This window comes from Lolium perenne, chromosome 5, assembly GCF_019359855.2.
Source record: "Lolium perenne isolate Kyuss_39 chromosome 5, Kyuss_2.0, whole genome shotgun sequence".
NCBI lineage: Eukaryota > Viridiplantae > Streptophyta > Magnoliopsida > Poales > Poaceae > Lolium > Lolium perenne.
This window is the reverse complement of record NC_067248.2, coordinates 7,685,358-7,709,298: the sequence shown is the minus strand read 5'-3', so window position 1 is coordinate 7,709,298 and position 23,941 is coordinate 7,685,358. Positions and strand designations below refer to the sequence as shown.

Sequence of the window (23,941 nt, the reverse complement as noted above, 5' to 3'; positions counted from 1 at the left end):
TTATCGCAGAATCGACATATAATAAAATACCAAGTGCGAAGGATATGGTGTAAAAAGAAAAAGGCGTTGCAACAAGAGCTGACCAATTTGAAGGATCAAATCAAAGAAATTCAATTGAAGCCAGAACAGCAGCAAGATCATACTAAAGAGGCTTCTCTATGCATAAGGTATGAACAAACTTTGACCAAATTAACTGATTCCAATATGCAAAAAGCTAAGAAGCATTGGGTCAGAGATGGTGATAGAAACACTGCCTTCTTCCATAGAGCCATTGTTAAGCGAAGAAGAAAGAATACTATTGTCTCGGTGAAAGATGAAAATAACATTTTACATTATATGCCAGACCAAATCAGTAATACTTTTGTTAACTACTTCCGATCTATATTTGCTTCCACTCAAACTAACAATGGCAGGCCCTTCATACACACTCAGTTACCTCAGGATCTGGATGATTACACTTACACTATCCCTGATGAAAAAGAGATTTTAGATACTCTCAAGGATATGAAGAAAAACGCTTCCCCTGGACCAGATGGCTTTAATGTTGAGTTCTACATAGCTACATGGAGCTGGATTGGACAAGATGTCATCCAACTTGTCAGGACTTTCTTCCAAACAGGTATCATGCCCAGCCATATAAATGACACTCATATTGCGCTTATTCCGAAAAAACTGGTTCCTCTTGTGCCTGCGGATTACAGGCCGATTAGTCTTTGCAATGTAGTTTACAAAATTATAGCCAAATGCATTGCCAATAGACTTAAACCCCATTTGCCTGATTACATCCATCCATCACAGCAAGCTTTTATTGAGGGTAGAAGGATAAGCAACAATATTATCATTGCCCAAGAAATTACTCACTCCTTTGTTATTAGTTCTTGGAAACATAAAGCTTTCATGTTAAAAATTGATCTAGCCAAAGCATTTGATAGATTAGAGTGGAATTTCATTGTCGAGGCACTAACACGCAAAGGGCTGCATGGTCATTTTATAAATCTCATTCATGCCTGTGTCTCTTCTCCTACCTTTTCAGTTGTCATTAATGGTCATGCTTTTGCTAAATTCAAAGGTGGCAGAGGCATACGACAAGGTTGTCCGTTATCGCCGTACTTGTTTGTTCTTGCAATAAATGAACTATCGATTGCTCTGCAGGAAGCTATGGCTACTAATAACTTTGCAGGTATTAAATTGGGTCCAAACTGTCCACCTATTCATTCTCTGTTGTTTGCGGATGATCTTCTGGTGTGCGGACAAGCCACAGAACAAGAAGCGACAAACATGAAACAGGTTCTCCAGGACTTTTGCAATAGATCAGGACAAACTCCAAATTGGACAAAATGGGGAATACTTTTCAGTAAGCATGTTGACAACCAAGTTGCTCATATGATTCGAAATATATTTCCTATCCCAATTATAGATGCAAACTTTATTCATCTTGGACATCCTCTTATCATTCCAGGGAAAGATAGAAATACTGCTTATAACTTTGTCATAGATAAATTCAAAACCAAACTTTCAACTTATAAGGCAGACCAACTTTCTCATGCAGCTAGATTGGAATTAATCAAATCTGTTTTCTCATCCATTCCTGTTTACTACATGTCGAATATTCTTTTCTCGAAATTTTTTATTGCAAAGCTCACCTCCATTATTAGGAACTTCTGGTGGACAGGTATAAGGAAAGACTCAAATTCCAGGAGCTTATGCTTAAGGGCTTGGAAAGACATATGTATGCCAAAAAAAGAAGGAGGTTTAGGTATTAGAAATTTGCAGGCAATCAATCAGGGTCTTATCCTTATGGCTGCCTGGAGATTAGCAGATCAGCCTCACACTTTTCTTCACCAAGTTCTGAAATCAAAATATTTCCCCGATTCTTCTCTTTGGCGCCCAAATTCAAATGTCCCCAAGTCGGCCTTTTGGGCCTCCATCCTTAAAATCCTTCCCATCCTCAAAGCCCATGCTTTCTACCAAATCACTATGGGCCTATTTGGAGCACACCATGGTGTGAAGGGTGGGCTCAGGTGTATGATTCCTTGATAATACAACCTGGAAATTACTCCTATCCAAGCCATGTCAAAGACCTTTGGATACCTGGACAAAAAAATTGGAATGAACAGCTAATTGACACTTTATTTCAGGAACAGATGGCGGAGATAATAAAAAACACTCCAATTATTAATACACAGGATGAAGACTGTCTTTGTTGGAAGCTTACGCCAACAGGCAAGTGCAACTCCAAAAGCGCCTACAGAGTGTGCCTTGAAAAGCTGTTTGAACAAGGGGAACCAAGACCAAGGCAGGTAAGTGCAAATACTAAACATCTCCTTCAATCTATTTGGAAAAACAACAATATAATTCCGAGAATAAAAACTTTTGGTTGGAGAATTATAAGAAAAGCTATCTCTTCAGGAGCAAGAGCCGGTAAATACAGTAAACACATCAGTAAACTTTGCTGTAGATGCAATCTGGAAGAAACAGATCAACACCTTCTTTTTCTTTGTGCTTATGCTAGAGCTGCTTGGTTTATGCATCCCTGGAACCTGAGAATTGATCAAATAGCCTCTCCCTCTGATTCTATAACTCAAATTATTAACAATCTTCTTAGTATGAATCATCCAATGGTACTATTGAAAATATTCTTACTTTCATGTGGTGTTTATGGAAAGCCAGGAACGATTGCCTGTTCAATAAAAAAGATAATACACCATTACAGGTTCATCACATGACTAATGCTATTCAGCAAAATCTAGAACTGCTTGATGTAATGCAAGATTCAATACAAGTGGCACGACCAAGAACAGGCATACAAGACGAGTTAGCATACCCAGGGAGCACAATCAGCACAGATTTGCAGATTAAAGGGATCAAGATCTTCTCGGATGCGACATGGACGAAAAGGAATCCTTCAGGTGATCAAGAAGTTGACAGGACAGGCTTGGGACTTTACTGCCAGATTTTGGAACAAAATAGGGAAGAAACTATCATGATCCAGGCCTCGACAATCCGACCACCTTCGCCACTTCTTGCTGAAGCTGTTGCTCTTCTCCTTGCTTCAAAAGTTGCAGCACAAGTCCAAGCAAAACAAGTCACTTTTCTTACAGATAATCTTACCTTGGCAAAAGCTGCTGCTGCTCCTTCGATTCTGAGATGAGCAAGTGCCATGGGAACTTCGACAGCAAATTGCAGATTACAAGAGAGCATCGGAACACCTTATTCCGAAGATATATCACATCAAGAGAAACCTGAATGGAGTAGCTCATGACTGTGCAAAACAGGCACTTCGACGAACTGAGTCGTTGCCTATATTTTCTTGTCTAAATTCAGCTCACATAAGAGTAGGTTCTTGTCCCTCGGCTATTTCTCTTCAAAACTTTGCTTTACAGGGATTTGTACTTCATGATGTACTTTGCATATGAGCTGAATGGAATATAAGCGCCTCTGGCGCCTGCTTTGTTCAAAAAAAAAGAATAATCGATACATAATTCATAGTTTTACATCAAATCGTGCATAGTTCACCGCAAAAAGTTGCCGTAACTCGTCAACCAAATCAAAGGGGGACAGGACCGTCGCCACCTCCATCGCCACCACCTCCATAGGTAGCCGATGCACCACCGTTTGCCCCTTCACGAGCAAGCCTTTTTCTCTCCATGATCTTCGCCATGGCATCCTTCCACCACTTCAATTGTTGCTCATTCATGTTCTTCGTGGACATCATCATGATCTCCCTCTCTTCGGCCAATAGCTCCTTCATTGCTTTGGCTTTCTTTACATTTATCTTCATCTCCTCCAACTTGGCTTTGTTCCTTGCTTCCTCTTCGGTGTGGCTTCAACATGTGCAAGCTTCACCTCTTTCTTTTTCTCAGTAATGATAAGCTTTGTCTCCAATATCTTCACCGCTATTGACTCCTTCGATTTCATCATTTGATCGAATTTGTCCCTCTACTTTCCTTACCTTCTCATGATGTTCATAATCAAATTGTCTACGCAATCCATGTATAATTACTACTGGCGTGATTGATTCAGACCAAATACTATTTGGCTGCTGACAGAAGCTCGACCATGCCGCCTCGTCACCCCTTGGTAGAGCTCCACACCAGACCGCCTCGTCATGCTCTGGTCAACCTATGTAGATTTCCCTGGATCCACCACAAGGCATCGCCACCAACACCTTTTCCCTTGACACAAAGAATACCCTCAAAGAAAGCCTGGATTTTTTCGATGGCCAACCCAGAGGCTGACAGCAACCATTTCCTTTTTTGACTCATCTTTGACCGTTCGCACGTCCTATCACATTTCCCCTTGCTTTACAACTTCACGTCGTCAAACATGAGTTCCGGCTCTGGTTAATCTTTTTCATTGCTTTTGATTGTAAAATTGATACATTTACATAAATTTTGGTAATTTAAAATATTGTAATATGAGGGAACCTAACTAGTGAGTTTTGATTGTCCTCGTCTTTTTCAGTGAGAAGAAAGAACATCCAATCATCCAAACAAGATTTGTGGGTGTTCGCGTTTCTTCATTGCAATTAAAGAAAATCCAAAAATCTACACTAGTGGCTTGAACTAGCACTTGTCATCTTTGTTGCAAAGAAAGAACACCTCTATACCAAGAATTGATGAACGTTGCCTTTGGCGGAGTCATCGCTATGGTAGTGCTTGCGGCATGATGAGTCGTCGTACACACTGATTCTCATGTCGCCATCACCGTCGTAGTGGCAGAGCAACAAGCATTCGACCTCCAGGTTCTGGGCGTGGGCAAACTTCTCAAAGCCGGCGTCGAGGTACATCTTGTCTTACCCGTCATGAGAATAACCACAAGCTCTAAAATTTCACATGGATAAGTTGCAAATAATAACCAATAAATATAATGCCAATGATGCGAGGGTTTGTGCTCTCTCCGAACGATACAATCAAGTTACTCACTCGAGTGTCCTTTTGATAGTACAACCACCTATCCTACAAACCGGTCTCCCAACTACACAATGTGACTCGTAAGTAAGAAACCCTATCAAGAACAAGCCTTAACCTTGGGCATACCACTTGAGCTAGATGATGACGATCTTGACCGCAACAAGATAAAATGTCTTTCTTGATTGTGCCTGCTTGATGAAATCTTGCGGATTGCTCTCCCATAATTCACTACGGGAGAGCTTCTTCTTAGGCGCATCTTCACGGATCCACGATCACCGTATGGATGGAAATCTTGAAGGATATGACCTCTTCGAGATATCTCATCTTGAACTTGCATACCATTTCTTCTTTCTTCATCTTGTTGATATCTTGAAGATACACATGAGAGCTCACTCAATCTTCTTCTTCAAGACATACTTGTCACTTGATCTTAATTTTCTTCTTCTTGCAACCTTAAAGACAACATATGGTTCAATATATATTACCTATGGACAAATCCTAAAAATATAACTTAATGCAAACATTAGTGCATAGAATTTTCATTAATTACCAAAACCACACGTGGGGCTCCATGCACTTTCCAAAGAGACTTGGGCAGAACGTCACATGAGCTGGGCACGGATTTGGATAATCCATGTGAGGGACTAGGAGGCAAACATGCTCTCCTGGACAAGTAACACCTTCTGCACAATGGTGGCACCCATGATGGCCACGCGGACCACCTCCAAGACGGTAGCGAATAAGAAGCTGAAGGGGATTGTTCATGTATTTCAAAAAATTACATCTACACGAACACCCAAGATCTGTTCTATGTAGTTGCAAAAAGGGATTCGAACGCTATGTAAGTAGTGCGGAAGAGCTCGATGAAGATGATGATTCAAGCGACCTCCCTAGTTAGGAAAATCCTCCCAGTCGCGAGGATATCCCCTCCTTGCTCCAAGAATCGAATGGACAATTCCTCCAGTGTAGTCCATGCGTCCAGTGGTGCAATCCGCGAGGGCTTTGCCGTCTAGTGCTAGGCGACCACGACGAGAGTGGTGCATCCTTTCGGAGTATATGGAGAGGGAGAGATAGAGACACTGCCAACCAAAGGGCCAGAAGAAACTCAAAGATAAAATTGCACAACATGAGGTGGGGTTTGCACCTCTATTTACAGGTGGAGGGGTGGATGCCAACTTGGAGGAGGGGATGGTGACCGCCACCCTATGGCTGGCTGCCTCCTCCTTTGGTCGATCAGCCAAAGCTGGGCTGGCCGTCGCCCCCTCCCCTAGGTCAGTTGCCTAGGTGGGTTGGCCCACCAAACCCCAGGGACATCTTTTCGAAGGGTTCCTAGTTCGGTGGCCTTCTTGGGCCCTTGGAGCCTGGCCAGCTAGCCCTAGCCTGTCCTAGCTAGCTCCTAGACTATTTGGGTGGCCCAGCTACCCTGCACTCCCCTCTCCCCTTCCAGAATTTTTTCCCTCCCTTATTCTGATGACCTCAGCACAATCTAGACTTTATTAGAATGATATCTCCCCAATACGAAATATCATCGGAATAATTCCGAGAATAATTCCACATATATGATACCGTGGAACACTTCTGATGAATCAGTCTCGATAAGCTCACAACGATTTCAAATTTTTCTCACTTAGTCATAAAATCTTCGTAACAATTCTAGACATTGTCGGAACTATTCTAAACATCTTCTCAAATCCACATACCGTAAATAGAACTCTCACAACAGATTTTACAACCTTAAGTGTGTGACCAGATAGGTTCGCTGTAGCGCAGTCAACAGTCTGAATACCGTCGGATCAATAACTAACGTTGGAATCTTGACATCCACGTTGGCTCCTTTGCATACTCGAAGTTTGGAACTTGGACGAACATTCCGTGTTGTTCATATGCTAATCCCTTTGTTACATGGTATGTTGATAAGCCGAGGTGAGACTTCAATATACTCGTGATCAACTCTTTGATCACTATACCTATTATTTTTAATCCGTTATGTCTGCGCATACATGCATGTTACTTAACATCACAATACCGAGAGGTTCTAGTTGGTATCTCTCCTTTGTTGGGAGGAACAAATCCCAGTCTTAAAATATTAAGCTTCCCGTATCTTCAAATATATCCAAGCCTTAACCTTCTCAGCACGTAGGGTTAACCGGCGAGGGATGATAAGATCAAAGCATACCCTCCAATATGAGTAACTGTAAATCAACAGAAAAGAGGAGAAGGAGAGGGACACCAGAAAATCAGGTGTTGCCTCTGGAGGAGCACTAGCAAAATCCAGTGTTGCCTCGGTGAAGGTCCTCAATGACCACCCTTTGTGTTGCATTGTGACTGGTACCAGAAGTAGAAGGAAAAAATCAAAAGTATCTATGATAGGTTCTACTCTAAATTGCAGGGGTGTTGGCAAGAAGGGTATGAGTGTTTTTCTGTCAGATTTTCTTAGAGCCCAGGAGGTTGACTTCATTGGTTTGCAGGAGACAAAAAAGAAATATTATTCTCCTACTTTCTTCAGTAAATTTGATCATATGAATGATTTTGAGTGGAGATGGATTCCTTCTGTTGGCAGGAGTGGTGGGATTTTGGGTGGTTTTAGGTCATCTAGGTTTGACATTTGCAAAACTGATGTTGGTAGATTCTATATCGAAGTTACTCTGTTTGATAAAAAAATACAGGTGAAATGGAATTTGATTATTGTGTATGGAGCTGCTTAATTAGAAGACAAGGAGGATTTTCTGATTGATCTAGGAAATGCTTTTGTGACCAAGAGCTGCCTCTACTCATTGGAGGAGATTTCAATATCATTAGATTCCCCTCGGAGAAAAATAAAACCATGAGGAGAAACAGATGAACTGATATGTTCAATTCCATTATCAACAGTCATGGTCTGAGAGAGCTATACTTATTAGGTGGCAAATATACTTGGTCAAACAATCAGCAAGATCCTACACTGGAAAAACTTGATAGATTCCTGATGAATGACTCTTGGGAAACTTTGTTCCCCCTCACTACTGTTCATAAGCTTGTTAGATAAATGTCAGACCACAATCCTTTGATTCTAGATACTATGGAACAGAGAGATAGAGTTGTCAGAGATTTCAAATTTGAAAAAGCTTGGCTGCAAGAAGAAGATTTCCTAGGCAGAGTATCCGGGACTTGGGAAATTCCAGTAAGAGCTTCTGACAGCTTGGGGAAAATACAACAGAAGTTGAAAAATGTCAAGAAAGACCTGAAGAGCTGGGGGCAAATCTTAGAAGGAGAGATATCAAAAGAAAAAAGTAAATTAATGGGGAGCTGGAAGAGTTAGAAAGATTGGAAGAAAATCAGTCCCTGACTGCCACACAGATAAGAAGAAGAGCCCAGATACATCATGAGTTGCTAGCTATTATTGACAAATAGGAGAGCTACTGGCAGAAGAGATCCTGAGAGAAATGGCTTCTCTAGGGAGACAGTAATACCTCTTTCTTCCATAGAATTTCCAATGGCTGCAAAAGAAAAAGAACTATTTTGTCTATGACTGATCGTGATAATATTATTTAAGGAACCACTGATCTTCTGAATCATGCCACTGCTTTCTACAAAAATCTCTTTGGTCCAGTCACTGATTCTGGCATCAAGTTAAATAATCAGATTTGGTCTGCTGATGAAACAATAAGTAGTGAAGAGAGAGATGTAATGGATAGAAATTTCAGTGAAGAGGAAAAAAATGCCATTGACCAGATGGAAAATAACAAGGCAGCTGAACCTGATGGAATTCCTGCAGAATTCTATAAAAAAATGTTGAGATATTATTAAAACAGATATGATGATTGTCTTCAATGACTTCCACAGACATACAATTGACCTGAAAAGGATCAATTATGACATTATTACCCTTGTGCCAAAGGGGCCAGATGCAGACAAAATACAGAAATACAAGCCAATTTGTCTCCTACAAGTCCTCTTCAAGATTTTCACAAAGGTTTTAACTATTAGAGCAATTCCCATAATGAACAAAGTGATACATCCCTGCCAGAATGCCTTCATAAAAGGGAGGTATATTACTGATGGGGTTGCACTGTTACAAGAAGTGTTGAGAGAAGCAAAATTCAGAAAACAACAGGGGATTGTTTTAAAAATTAACTTTGAAAAAGCTTATGACAAGGTAAATTGGGAGTTTCTGTTTGACTGTTGTAGACAGAAAGATTTCAGTGAAGATTGGCTGATTTGGATAAAGAATGCAATTGCAGAGGGGACACTCAGTGTCAAATTCAATGATAAAGAGGGACCATATTTTGGCAGCCACAAAGGAATCAGACAAGGGGATCCTTTTGCTCCTTTCCTGTTCAATATGGTACCTAACAGCCTTGCTAAGATGGTTTCTGTGGCACAACAAAATAGCCTTGTTGTAGGTTTGGCTAACAATATTATTACTAGAGGGATTGCTATGCTTCAGTATGATGATGATACAATTTTATTGATCCAAGATGATTTGGATCAAGCCAAAAATCTCAAACTGTTACTGTATCTCTTTGAAGCAATGTCTGGACTGAAAATAAACTTTGAAAAGAGTAAAGTTATGATGATTCTTCATGATGATAACAAGATTCAGACATACTTAGATCTTTTCAACTGTCAAAGTGGCACTTGGCCAATAAAATACCTGGGCACCCCCATTTGTGCAAGGAGGCCCACTGTTGCTGAAATGGGCTTCCTAGGGGACAAGACAAAGAAGAAAATTAATGAGTGCATGGGTAGGAAATAATATGTCTATTGGAGGGAGAATAATAAAAATTGGTGCATGTCTGTCCAGTACAGGTGTTTACCAGATGTCCATGAGACTTTTGCACAAAACAACTATAGAGGAAATAGATAAACCTATCAGATACTTCTTCTGGGCTGGAAGTGCAGATAAGAGAAAGTACCACTTTGTCAAATGGAGATGGATCTATAAACCAAAGAAAAAGGTGGCCTGGGCCTGAAAGACCTTACAAAATTCAACATCAGTCTTATGTGCAAGTGGTGGTGGAAAATAGAATCTTCTACCAGCCCTTGGGATGATTTTATGTGCAGAAAATATCTTAGAGGTTCTGGTATCTTCTACTCAAAAAATAGACCAGGTGACTCCCCTGTGTGGACAGATATGCAAAAAATAAAAGATATTTACCGAGCTGGCAGAAGAATGCAAGTGGGAGATGGGAGAATAACAAGTTTCTGGCAGGATGCCTGGTGTGGGAGTATCCCTTTGAGAGATTCTTTCCCTGAAATTTTTCACATTTGCAATGAACAAGATGTCACAGTTGCTGATGCTGCTGTCCTTGGCTAGAATTTTTCCTTTAGAAGATACTTGTCTCCAGATTTAGTTGTTCAAGTGCATGGCCTGCTAGGGATTGTGAGACAAACAGTTCTATCTCAGGCGAAAGACAAACCTTTCTGGAAATGGACAAAAAATGGGATTTATTCTGTGAAATCAATGTACAATCATCTGTGCAGGAATGGGACAGACAAATCCTTCAAACACTTGTGAAAAAGTAAGATTCCTCTGAAAATAAAGACATGCCTGTGGTTAATCTGGCATAATGCAATTGCAACAAAAGATAACCTCTTGAGAAGGAATTGGAATAGGAGTGCCTCCTGCCAGTTTTGTCACCAGAATGAAAGCACATCTCATCTCTTTTTTGATTGTGCTGCAGCAAAATATGTGTGGAGTATTGTTGTTATGTCTATTGGAGCAACTGACAGGCCTGAGAGCTTTACACAATTCTTCTGGTGGTTTCCTCTATTTGTTCCTGCTAGCAGGAATGTCCAGATTGCTGGCTTGGCAGCAATTTGTTGGGCGATATGGAAACTTCGAAATAGAGCTTGCTTTGATATGAAACTAATAAAATCTCCTATTGAATTAATCAATTTGTCTGCTGTCTTTATGAACTACTGGGCAGGTCTCCATAATGCAGTTGATGAAGGAAATATCAAAGCAGGTGCTGATAACTTGCTCCGGCTGGCGGCGGCTGTTGCTGCTACTTCTTCAACCACTGGAGGGAGAACTGGTCGAAGAACTTTGACAATTACTAACGCCACGACAGCTGATCCTGAAGGGGAGGATATGGAGACTGATGATACAAAGACCTAATGCTCTTCTCCACACCGGCTTTTGGTGTTTGTCGACTGATCCCTGGCATTTTGGTTGCTGTTAAAAAGATAGATGGTGATCTAGCTGACCTGAGGGTCCTTTTGTTGCTTACTTTGCTTCGCTAGAAAATTCTACTGATTCTATCGGCTGGTCTGTAACTCTATAACGCTAGCATTAGCGGCGCCTCCCTTCCTGTGATGCAAAACTACTAATGTTTTTTCGTTATCTCTTGGTAATGAAAATCGATCCCCTGAGGGGTGAATCGCTTGGAAAAAAAACATACTACTCCCATGGACAATACGGGCCCCCCTTCCCCGATTTTTTGTGAAATTGACTGCCATGTCGCCGAGGGCCCTCACCGGTAACCCTGACCTTGCTGCTTGCCGTCGTAGCTCCGGCTCCACCTCCCTTCTTCTTCGCACCATCAACCGCATGTGCTCTTAATTGATACGGTGGCGTGTTCCTGTGTTTGTCGGGCCATCTGAATCGTAGTGGCTCATGCGCGAGCAAGCTAGCGCCCGAGCGGAGGCGGCCATCGAGACGTGCTCCAGCAAGCAACCGTGGCTCGAATCACGTGCGAGCATCGGGGCGGCATGATATGGACAGGACAGGAGGCCATCGAGCTTAGAGGTGGCTGAAGAGAGATAAAGTGACATGTGGGCTAGTCAACGAGAGTTGATTTATCTCATTTGTGGTTTTTTTTTGTTAGATAGAAAAGGATGCTCCATCTTGTTGAAGGCTTGGAATTAAGGGTAGACGATGCTGGACGGTGAGTGAACACAGCATTACAGCAAGCTGTAAGTAATCAGGGAAGTTGCAAAATTAAAAAAAAAAGAATGAGGAGATGGAGATGCGGGGGATCGAACCCCGTGCCTCTCGCATGCAAAGCGAGCGCTCTACCATTTGAGCTACATACCCAATTGCATGATTACATGCTAATTGTTTATAATTATCTTGTTATAATGCGTAATTTAGTGACTGGCTATCAACACTAGCTGCGATATTAGTAGATTCGAAAGCATCCAAATGGTGAAGCGAGTCCATCCGATATTATGGCATGAAAATGTTGATAGTAGTTTGTTTCTTACAGGTCAACATGGTTGTGCCTTCTTGTCTGGCAACACCTCTAGATGCTGCAGTCTTTGCTGCTTCCAAGCATTGTGTCAAGCTACTGATTCAGGTATATATGCAGCCGTTATCTACTAATTAATATGTTCTTTGGTTGCAAGAGAGGCTCTGTCTAACTATCTTCTCTTGTACACGCATATATTTGGCAGGCTGGAGCTAATGTGAACGATGTTAATAATAATTCCTTGGCAAGAGCTGCAACCGAAGGCTTAACTGAAATTGTTAAGTGCTTGTTGGAGGCAGGTGCAGACCCAAATCGTCATGATGAGGTGACATTCTCTCTTGTTTTTTCACGATATCATAGTGCGCCGATTAACTTTGCAGCGTATGTGACACTGGTGTGGCACAATTATATAACATAATAATGCCATGTACTGTCTGAAAAAATATGGCAGTAGTTTATATGTGAAGGGAACCGAGGATGGAAGCCAATAAGTCTAATTTTGTCCAAAGTAGTGCTCGAGTCTTGAATCATTGGGCATCAGTTGAATGGGCTTATTTTGACATCAAGACTAATATGTTTGACACTGCTTTATCATATGATTAGTTTGATTACCATCAGTTGCTTTTATAGTTGGAGGCGATCTCGGGATTCTTCCGCGACACGAGGGCGCCCGGGGCACCAGCTGACATGGGTATACCCTTCGGGTACCCATTATTGGTATACCTGGATCGGCTCGGCCCAATATGGAGAAGGCCCAACAAGGCAACTCGAAGAAGTAGTCGACTAGGACTCTTGTAAAACCCTAGGCTGGTTGCATATATAAAGCTAGCCAGGGCACCCGAAATAAGGGGGACAATAGATAGACAACATAGCTCCGCCTACGGCGGCACCATGTAAACACATCTATGATCATATACTGGATTGCTAGCAGCACGTAGGGATCCTCCACCGAGGGGACCCGAAGCTGGGTACGTCGTGTGCCTAATCTCGCTCCCGGAATCTCCATCGTCGCTCTCTCCCGAAATCCAAGTCTACAATACGTAGGCATTGCCGAGGTGTTCCCTCGTCAATTGGCGCCGACCGTGGGGATCGCGACGCTGGATTTTGTTATCCGGGCGAGATCCCTGTATATCATCATCAAGATCATCGTTAGTCGATGCATCTGCATCGGCACCGTCAGCTTCATCACGGCTCCACTGGAAACACGCGGAGACTTCATCATCTTCAAACATTAGATTGCATCTGGCTACTCATCAGCGGGGCGCGTTTGGTTTCGCTCCGCCACGGCTGACCTTTCTTCCGTCTTGGTCGACATGTGCGGACGTTCTCGTCTCAACTGTGGTCTACGTTTTTTACGAAGCTGGAAAGCCTCGTCCCAAAAGAAGATCGATCGATTCAACAGTTGCAGGAGTCTTTGTAAAAGCTACGATGTGGTACTAATCCAGGGAGTTGTCAAAATCCTGAAGAAAGTCAAAGGAGAAGTTCGGATCGGAAATTAAGAAGCTGGTCGGCTCCGTCCTATCACACGAATCGTCAGTTGCCATCAACGGGCAGCAGCGGAGACAAGCCAGCTAAACAAACAGCGGCTGCCGTAGTCCAAGTTCCAGAGAAAATAAACCTCATGGACATTATTTGCTCCGTCGGGCTTCTTCCGACCAAATGCCACTCCACTTCGTCTGCGCCGCGCTTCATCACGGATAGATCATCCGACATAAAGATTACCAGGTGCTATATTTCTAGTTACGTAAAGCTTATTTCGCTAAATATTATTTGGCTCTTGCTATTATCTGCGTGCAACTTTGTGCACTACAATATAACTGCAGATTGAAACGAAAGCTTCTACTACTCTGCTCGGTCGATCGTGCCCGCCATCACGCACTCGTCATACTTGGGGGTTTACCCGACATATTCGGATGCTCACCCGTGGTAGATCCGCCACATCGATTGCGTCTCCTTCATCGACTACTTCCGGCCAGGCGCCACGTGACTACATCGACTGAGTCCGCCACATGACTTGCTTCCACGTCGGCTCTACTGCAGCTGATAAAAAAAAGCTAAGTGTTCCTCTTTGAGAGTCAATTATTATTTACTTTCACCACACCCGAATATAAGGGGACTGTAACATTACATCATTACAGCAGATACTCCCGACACTCGTGGCCGTGCCATTACTTCGTTAGCACAAATATACTCGGTTACTTGGTGAATTTATTTTCTTCGGCTCTGGATATATTTTCTCTGGTTCGGTGAAATTATTTTCTCCGGTTCAGTGGAGTTATTCTCTTCGGCTCAGTGGATTAATTTGCTTCGGCTTAGTGAAATTACCTTCTTCGGGTCAGTGGATTCATTTTCTTCGGCTTACTGGATTTTGTTTTCGTCGGATTCATCTTATAAAGTTATCATTGGTTTCCTCTAATATAATACTACCCGATGAGCTTCTGGGTCAATAGATTTATCATCTATGATTATTACTGGATTTAATTTCTTCGGGTCAGTGAATTTATTTTTTCCGGATTCATCTATATGGATACTACTAAGTTTACTCTTATAGAATACTACCCGATGAGCTTCCGGATCAACGGATTCATCTTCTATGGCCATTACTGGATTTATTTTCTTCGGGTCAATGGATTCATCTTCTATGATATCAGCGGATTCATCTTCTATGATTATTACTGGATTCTTCGGGCCAATGAATTCATCCTCTATGAGATCGACGGATTTATCTTCAATATATGCTCTATATTTAATGGCATCTTCAATATGGATTCATCTAAAATACTTCATCTGGGATTCATCTTCGTATATTATTGTCTATGGCTTCATCTTAAATGGCTTAACCAAATATGACGCCGCGACTCCATCAACTTATTTCGACGTCACGCCTAACGCTCGGGGGCTCGACAACGATTTCGCCTCGGGTCATGACGGCGACACAACAATCATGACATCACCGCAGCAACGCTCGGGGGCTCGGTTATTTCTTCATCAACAATTTCGCGGCATCCATTTTTGCTATTTGGTGGTTTCTACTTTGGCTAGATTTCTTATCTACACTCGAAGACTTAATCATGCACCGACTTCGTCGTTTCCAAAAAGCTAAGTGTTCTTTTATTTTGCACAAAGTTGATTATCGTTTACTTTCGTCGCACCCGACAGTTGGGGGCTGCGCGGCATATATTCACTTTACATATCATCGAATCTGAGCATCTGACACCGCATGCGAAAAAGAGAGTCAAGGGAAAGATAGAAAAAGTTTGTTTATTTGTGCAGGAGAAAGCAAAATTCAAAGTATATAAGAGAGAACCCGACGAAATTGTCTACAGGGAGAACTCGACGAAATTGTCTTCAAGAAAGAACAGGACCCGAAGAATTATCTTCAAGGAGGTCCCGAAGAATTATCTTCAAGGAGGTCCCGAAGAATTATCCTCAAGGAGGTCCCGAAAAATTATCCTCAAGGAGGTCTCGAAGAATTATCTTCAAAGAGGACCCGCAGAATTGTCCTCAGGGAGGACCTGAAGAATTGTCCTCAAAGAGGACCCGAAGAAATTTTCGTAAAGGAGGAACTCGACGAAATTTTCATCAAGGAGGAACCAAAAAAAAAAGGTGGACAAATCTTCGGGTTCATTGACTCGTCATATTGTTCCGAACAAGAGCATCGGCGATGTACCCGACAATATAGAATAACCAATATATTCAGCTGTCTCATCAAGCTCGAGAGAAAAATAGAAGAACCCGCAAAATGGGTCATTGCATCAGCCGAACAAGGCACTTGACAAAATATTCTCAGGGCGCCAAAGTTGCGAGTAATCTCTGAATGACGCAAAACTCTGCGAAGGTAAGACCCCGAGATCCGTCCTGTGTGGCGTGGCATCGCCAAAGACTGCGCTCTGCTACTTTTTTCCACATCAACAGATGTGAAGAAATATCCCGGCGGACGCGCTGTGGACCCGATAACATTACTGGAATTCGGATCATGGTAAGTCCTTAAGCGGCACGTGACGAATTACGCCAGGTCCCGAGATCATGTCCAGGGACGTGATCTTGAAGTAGGTTCTTGCGGGATTGCCACAAGAGCAGTTAACTGGTACCTGATCCGTCAGATGAACCAGCCCCATTTACCATTATCCCTGAACAACATAGATAGCAACGGCCTGGAGTCACTAAAACGAGGGGCTGCGCCCAGAAATATAGTCAAATTCTTTATCGAGTAGTACAACTTGAGTCTATGCCCAGGTGCAAGCACCTGCGCATAGGCTTGGGGGCTACTCTTATCAAGAGTATTGTTCACCCTCCCGATAAGATACAAGAAAGAGGAAAAATTGTGGTGTCGATTAAAAGCAAGTTGAGCCTACACCCAAGTGCAAACACTTGGCTGTAACCTCGGGGGCTACTCCCATCGGGAGCGCTGGCCGCGCACCCGATAGAAAAATAACTTCGACAACATCTATGACAATCAAGGTTTGTAAACTCAACTCGATTCTACGACTCGAGTGGAGCCTACTCCCATCGGGAGCACATGGATTTCATCAAGTCCTCCAGAAATATACTTAAGTTCTTCATCGAGTAGTACAACTTGAGTCTATGCCTAAGTGCAAGCACTTACTCATAGACTCGGGGGTTACTCCCATCGGGAGCGCTGTTGAGCACCCGATAGAAAAATAATTTCAAGAATCGTCGACATCATCTACGCTATACATGATATACGACATGGACCTCGCCTTGTATTTCTTAGACTTCGGAGATGATTATGCTTGGAGTCTCTACGTATTGGTATACCTGGATCGGCTCAGCCCAATATGGAGAAGGCCCAACAAGGCAACCCGAAGAAGTAGTCGACTAGGACTCTTGTAAAACCCTAGGCTGGTTGCATATATAAAGCTAGCCAGGGCATGATACGTCCCAAACGTATCTATAATTTCTTATGTTCCATGCTACTTTTATGATGATACTCACATGTTTTATACACATTATATGTCATTATTATGCATTTTCCGGCACTAACCTATTGACGAGATGCCGAAGAGCCGATTCTTTGTTTCTGCTGTTTTTGGTTTCAGAAATCCTAGTAAGGAAATATTCTCGGAATTGGACGAAATCAACGCCCAGGGTCCTATTTTCCACGAAGCTTCCAGAAGTCCGAAGAGGAAACGAAGTGGGGCCACGAGGTGGCGACACACTAGGGCGGCGCGGCCCAAGCCCTGGCCGCGCCGGCCTGTTGTGTGGGCCCCTCGTGACGCCCCCTGACCTGCCCTTCCGCCTACATATAGTCTTCGTCGCAAAACCCCCAGTACCGAGAGCCACGATACGGAAAACCTTCCAGAGACGCCGCCGCCGCCAATCCCATCTCGGGGGATTCAGGAGATCGCCTCCGGCACCCTGCCGGAGAGGGGAATCATCTCCCGGAGGTCTCTTCGTCGCCATGATCGCCTCCGGATCGATGTGTGAGTAGTCCACCCCTGGACTATGGGTCCATAGCAGTAGCTAGATGGTTGTCTTCTCCTCATTGTGCTATCATGTTAGATCTTGTGAGCTGCCTATCATGATCAAGATCATCTATTTGTAATGCTACATGTTGTGTTTGTTGGGATCCGATGAATATTGAATACTATGTCAAGTTGATTATCAATCTATCATATATGTTGTTTATGTTCTTGCATGCTCTCCGTTGCTAGTAGAGGCTCTGGCCAAGTTGATACTTGTGACTCCAAGAGGGAGTATTTATGCTCGATAGTGGGTTCATGCCTCCATTAAATCTGGGACAGTGACAGAAAGTTCTAAGGTTGTGGATGTGCTGTTGCCACTAGGGATAAAACATCGATGCTTTGTCTAAGGATATTTGTGTTGATTACATTACGCACCATACTTAATGCAATTGTCTGTTGCTTGCAACTTAATACCGGAAGGGGTTCGGATGATAACCTGAAAGTGGACTTTTTAGGCATAGATGCATGCTGGATAGCGGTCTATGTACTTTGTCGTAATGCCCTGATTAAATCTCATAGTACTCATCATGATATATGTATGTGCATTGTTATGCCTTCTTTATTTGTCAATTGCCCAACTGTAATTTGTTCACCCAACATCTGTTTATCTTATGGGAGAGACACCACTAGTGAACTGTGGACCCCGGTCCTATTCTTTACATCGGAAATACAATCTACTGCAATTGTTCTTTACTGTTCTTCGCAAACAAACATCATCATCCACGCTATACATCTAATCCTTTGTTTACAGCAAGCCGGTGAGATTGACAACCTCACTGTTACGTTGGGGCAAAGTACTGTGATTGTGTTGTGCAGGTTCCACGTTGGCTCCGGAATCCCTGGTGTTGCGCCGCACTACACTCCGCCACCAACAACCTTCAACGTGCTTCTTGGCTCCTACTGGTTCGATAAACCTTGGTTTCTTTCTGAGGGAAAACTTACTGCTGTGCACATCACACCTTCCTCTTGGGGTTCCCAACGGACGTGTGTCTCACGCGCATCAGGGCACCGAAATAAGGGAGACAATAGATAGACAACATAGCTCCGCCTACGGCGGCACCCTGTAAACACATCTATGATCATATACTGGATTGCTAGCAGCACGTAGGGATCCTCCACCGAGGGGACCCGAAGCTGGTACGTCGTGTGCCTAATCTCGCTCCCTGAATCTCCATCGTCGCTCTCTCCCGAAACCCAAGTCTACAATACATAGGCATTGCCGAGGTGTTCCCTCGTCACCAGCCTTGGGTTCGACGGAGGAGGTGGCCCTCTTCTTCGCTGGAGAGGGTCGGCCTGCGGTTGGTGGTGGTGGATCCTTGATCTATCACCGCGATCCGGCGGTGAGATGGAGGGGCATGGAAGCCGGCGATGGTGTCGCCGGTGGAGGGTTGGATTGGCCAGCCCGGGATGGTCACCGACGTGGGGATCCGACCTGAATAAAGGCGGCGGTCCTAGGGCCTCTCTTGCGTGAAGAGGAGGACCTACCGGAGGCCTGGACTCGTGATCTGGCCGGGGGGTTGAGTTCCGGAAGGCTCCGCCGGCGAATGTAACAGTGCTTTGCCTGGAGTTTGCTGGATCGGAGGTATTCGGTCGTGCGCACCCATGCTTTTATTCCGACCGATTGGTTCCGGAGGGAGCGGTGCGAAGCTCTTTTTCTGTGTTGACATCAAGTGACTATGGATCTATGATGAAAGTCGGAAGAAGAGAATTTCATGAAGACCGGAGGGGAGGACTAGCTAAGGGAGGTTCAAGTCTCCGCGCTGTTGAGGGGCTTGCTTGGTGTTACGGGCTTCACAGCTGCGGTATGAAAGTGGGGGTGACAACACATGTGAAGTGCAGAGTCCTACCTTTCAGGGTGAAAACTCAAGATCTGGCCTTAACTGGTTGTGCCTGGCAATGACCTTGGTGGAGGCATTGTTTTGAGAGCGGGGACTATCTTCAGGGTGAAAACCCAAGATCTTTGATCGGGCGACGACGGTGTTTGAGCACTGTTCCCTTCTTGGAGGCGTCGTTTTTTGAAGAGTCTGTAATTCAGGTGTTGTCATGGCGGTGGATGTATTTGCTGTTGTTAGGCCCGAGATACTGTAGCGGGACTTTTATTTCGTAGTTTTCTTTTCTTTTTTTAGCTGTGTGCATCCGTAGTGTCATTAGGTTGATGCGTTGTTGCAGAAGCTAGGTGTAATTGGTCTCTTGATATTAATATATTCCCTTTATCAAAAAAAAAGTTGCCTTTATAGTTTCTACACAGCATTGCGATGGTTGTATTTTTGCAATCAGTTATGTATAGAAAGTTACAGGATGCGTATGGGCTCTTCTTTTCTAGATCTTGACCTTTGAGCGGTCAATTTGCGGGATAGATTTAGATATAGGTGTGTGATGCATCTAGACCGGAGAGGAAGATTTGGTAAAGAATATCGAACTTCTTTGGTTCAACTAGCTAAATTTGGGGTAGAGATGGGGAAAATTGAGATGGGAAGTGAGGAGGGCCGGGTTTGAGTGTGGGAGGAGTGATGTGGGAGAGGAGTGAGGCATAACGGAAATGTTCTCGCATGTAATAGTGCTCCAGGTTACCGCCGGCGCACCAAAAGACCAACGCGCAGGTGGTAACACATGTACCTTGGCTGTAATTTGCTTGGGCCTAGCCCACGAATTACCGCCGGCACACCAGGTGGAGAATGCGCCGATAATAGAATAATAGCGCCGGCACACGACAGGGCAGGTGCGCCGGCGGTAATTCGTGGACTAGGCCCGGGTCCAATGGAGTCGTGGCCCTCCTTTATCACCGGCGCACCAAGCTTCTTGTGACGCCGATGGTAGCCCATATGTCGCCGGCGGTAGTAAGCACCGACGCGTGTCTATTTGGGTGCGCCGGCAGTAAGCCCTGCGGCTATATGCGTTTCCCTAGTAGTGAGCTCCGCACCCTTATCGACGTGTGCCAGGCGCAGTTGGCGCTGCGGCAGAGCGATGGGCCGATGTGGGCGCGGAGAGGCGGGAATTGGGCGGAGGTGTTTCAGCATGAGCGGGTGGCTGAAATCACGCGGTTAGCCGGTTCAACCGGGTTGGCTAGCGCGCGTGGTGCCACGGGTGAGGCGTCAATGAGACTCTCGCCATGTATGGCTACCGCCCGCGTCGTGTCGGAATCCGTCTCGCCGGTTGGTGTGCTTCCCCGCGGTGCACTCGGGCTCGTCGCGCTCCGGGTCCAACTCTGAAGTCCGATATCGCTTGGCGCCCTACCCGCCGCCGATATGGGGGAGTGGGATCGTCATCTGCGACATCCGCGACGCGTCGCGCGAATCATCTTCGGTGCATGCGCTCCTCCGCCCGAAGAAGGAGGTTCCCCATTCGGCGGCATGTGGGCGCCTTTATCTCGAACGACGACGACGGTGGCGACGGTGCCGACTAGAGCGCATTCCATCATTAGATTAGGGTTTTTTTTATTACCGTCTTGTAGTTTAAATTTGGCCAACACAAATTGGAATGAAAACCGTGGTAGTTTGTATCGGCGGGAGTGGTAACAAACTGCCGCCGGCCGGTAGCACGTACGGTCATTAATTGTGACCGAATTTGGCAAGGAACTCGTTGATATTACGGTCAGAGCTTCCTCCTTGGCTCATTGCACTTTTGGCCTTGGTGCTCCAGCTTGCAGCGTTCTGGGCGTACATGCCGCCTCCTTCCATGACCTCCTTGATACACCTCTCCAGCTCCTCCTTGGTAATAATCAACTCGTCTCCTTCATCCGCCCGCACGCGCACGCGCACGCCGACACGCCATACATCCTCGATGTACTTGGCGTTCATCGTCTGGTCCGACCACTGCGGCATGGCCACCATGGGCACACCGGCGGCCAGCGCCTCGGTCGTGGAGTTCCAGCCGCAGTGCGTGAGGAAGCAGCCGATTGCCGGGTGAGCAAGCACCTCCAGCTGCGGGCTCCATTCCACCACGAGGCCCCTTCCTTGGGCCTTGGCCGTCTCGGCGAACCCCTCGGGCAGCTTAGGGGTCTCTGACGCCCTGACCACCCAGAGGAAGCTCGGCATGGCACCGCCGCACAGCCCCTCGGCCAGCTGGGCCGTCTGAGCCACGGTGAGCGTGACGAGGCTGCCGAAGGAAACGTATACGACAGAGCGCTCCGGCCTCCCGTCGAGCCAGGCCCTGCACGCCGCCGCCATTGGGACGTGCAGCTCCAAGCCGTAGGAGGCGTCGTCCGGCACGCGTTTGTCGAGGTACGCGGACGGCACGGTCGGGCCGACGGTCACGGCCCCCCACGCCAGGGCCATGTACTCCGCCTCCTCCGGCTGAAGCTCGTACAAGGAGTTCACCAGCACGTGGTCCGCCGAGGTGAGCTCCTGGAGCTGCTTCAGCGCGAGCTCCGCGTAGACCGGGAAGTTGCTGCGCTCCTCCGTCAAGTAGGTCGGGAAGTCGCACGGCTTGAGCCCCGCCGGCAGGCCAGGGAGGTCGGCGGTGTCCTCCCCGACGGGCAGCGTCGCAAGCCCTGTCCAAGCGTGGGCGTAGGCCAGGTTGACGGAGCATGCCTGCGTGAAGAAAGCCGCGCAGGGCACGCCGTGCCGGCGGGCCACGCGCGCCGCCCACGGCAACAAAGGGTCGTACACCACGACGCGCACCGGCCGGCCCTCGGCTGACTCTGAGCGGAGGAGGTCATCCACGTCGACCGACCCGAACGATTCGAGGCGGGGCAGATAGGCTGAGATGTCGCCGGCCTCGTCAAGGCCACCGCCGTCGGAGAACCCAGCGATGTGGACGGAACCGGCGGACGGATTAGTAGAGGCGAGGACGGAGCGGGTGGTCGCCAGGGTGCAGCGCACGCCGTCGTGGCTGGCGAGCCGCTTGGCAAACTGGAGCAATGGATTGATGTGGCCTTGGGACGGGTACGAGAGGAGGAGCACGTGAATCATGGCGCTACTGCCCGGCATAGTATGATGTTTGCAGTACCATCCACGAGAGGGACTATACATAATATAAGCCCATCTCCAACACGGAGATCCAAATCGAGGTGCTGGTCATCCGTTTAAATCTGTTTGGATGGATGCCTCGACATGTGTACACTTAGTCCTTAGGCCGGTGCCAATGCATCATAGGTTATAGCCTCGCCACGTCAGCTTTTACCTTCACTCTCACCCCACTCTCACCCCACTCTCACCCCACGGTGCCAGTACACGGGCTATAGTGTCAGCTCTCACTTCTCTCTCCTCCACATCAGCTTTTCTCTCTCCTCCACATCAGCATTCAAAATAATGCAAGAAAATTATTTTATTCAACTAAAATTGTTACCGATTACATTATATAAAAAAATATCACCGCCCGGAATGCACCGATCATATCACCCTCCATTCCGTCGCTCGAACTGCTGCTAGACGAAGACATGGCGTTGAGAGGAGTGGAAATGGAGAGTGGAGGAGATGAAGTGAGGTGTGGAATGAGTGAAACCATATGGGGGGTATTTATAGGGGGTGGGGATGAAATTTTGGGGTTTTTGGCTTTTTTTCGAATTTTTTGAGCCAGCAACGGCTACCCCAACAGCTAGCTAACGTGGACGAATCAGATCGCGCCACCTCAGCTAGCCGTTACCCCCTCCCTCTCGCCCCCGCTCTCGCCCCGACCCGCCACCGCACCGCCTCGCTCTCGCCCCCCTCTCGCCCTTCTCGGGCGCCAATGGCGGCGGCCGGCGGTAGCGGCGCTACCGCCGGGCGGGGGATCCACCGCCCCGCGCTGCCGTCTCGCCCCCCTCTCGCCCCGCTCTCGCCTCCCGGCGGGCGGTACCGCCCCCGCTCCCGCCCGCGTTGGACAGTGGCTGGCGTCCGCCTGGCCGTTTGGGTCACGCGATGCATCCAACGCGGCTAGATATAGATCGCGGCCAAAGTATTTGATATTTGAGCTTTAACTCAATATAGCGGGGCGCCGTTGTCTGGATACCGGAGGCACATCAGGGAAAGTTAGCGACTTCCATTGCTCGCGTCGGGAGGTCAGGGCTGCGGCCATTACGGGCGCCACCAGTTCGAAAAGAAAGGCCATCGTCGGCGGCGGCTTAGGGTCTGGTCAGATCGCCGACACGATGCTCGTGAACTGCATCCTTGAACACGCACGTACGTGTCCGATCTCCATTGGCTAATGTCTGCGTCCAAGCTCCGCCAGCGAGTGTAAGCTGCACTGCAAGACGCTCGTCCGCGAAATATTTAAGTCCACAAAAAGTTCCGTCGCGACCGCCATCGCAGAACCCATCACGGGGGTTCTCAAGCTCTTCCCGGCACCCTGCCGGAGGGGAAATCATCGCCGGAGGCATCTACATCGCCATGCCCGCCTCCGAAGTGATGCGCGAGTAGTTCATCCCTGGACTATAATGGGTCCATCGCAGTAG

At 46.2% G+C, this 23,941-nt stretch overlaps 1 protein-coding gene and 1 non-coding gene across 2 annotated transcripts; both read right to left on the bottom strand.

The window, feature by feature from the left end:
• Nucleotides 1-11,858: 11,858 nt before the first annotated feature.
• On the bottom strand, nt 11,859-11,931 carry TRNAA-UGC (transfer RNA alanine (anticodon UGC)). Its single transcript has one exon. It is a non-coding gene; the product is annotated as a tRNA-Ala (tRNA).
• Nucleotides 11,932-21,082: 9,151 nt separating this feature from the next.
• On the bottom strand, nt 21,083-22,499 carry LOC127299052 (flavonol 7-O-beta-glucosyltransferase UGT74F1-like). The gene has a single exon (XM_051328932.2). The coding sequence runs from the start codon at nt 22,497-22,499 to the stop codon at nt 21,120-21,122; it is 1,380 nt and encodes a 459-aa protein (XP_051184892.1). The 3' UTR covers nt 21,083-21,119.
• Between the last annotated feature and the right edge of the window lie 1,442 nt (nt 22,500-23,941).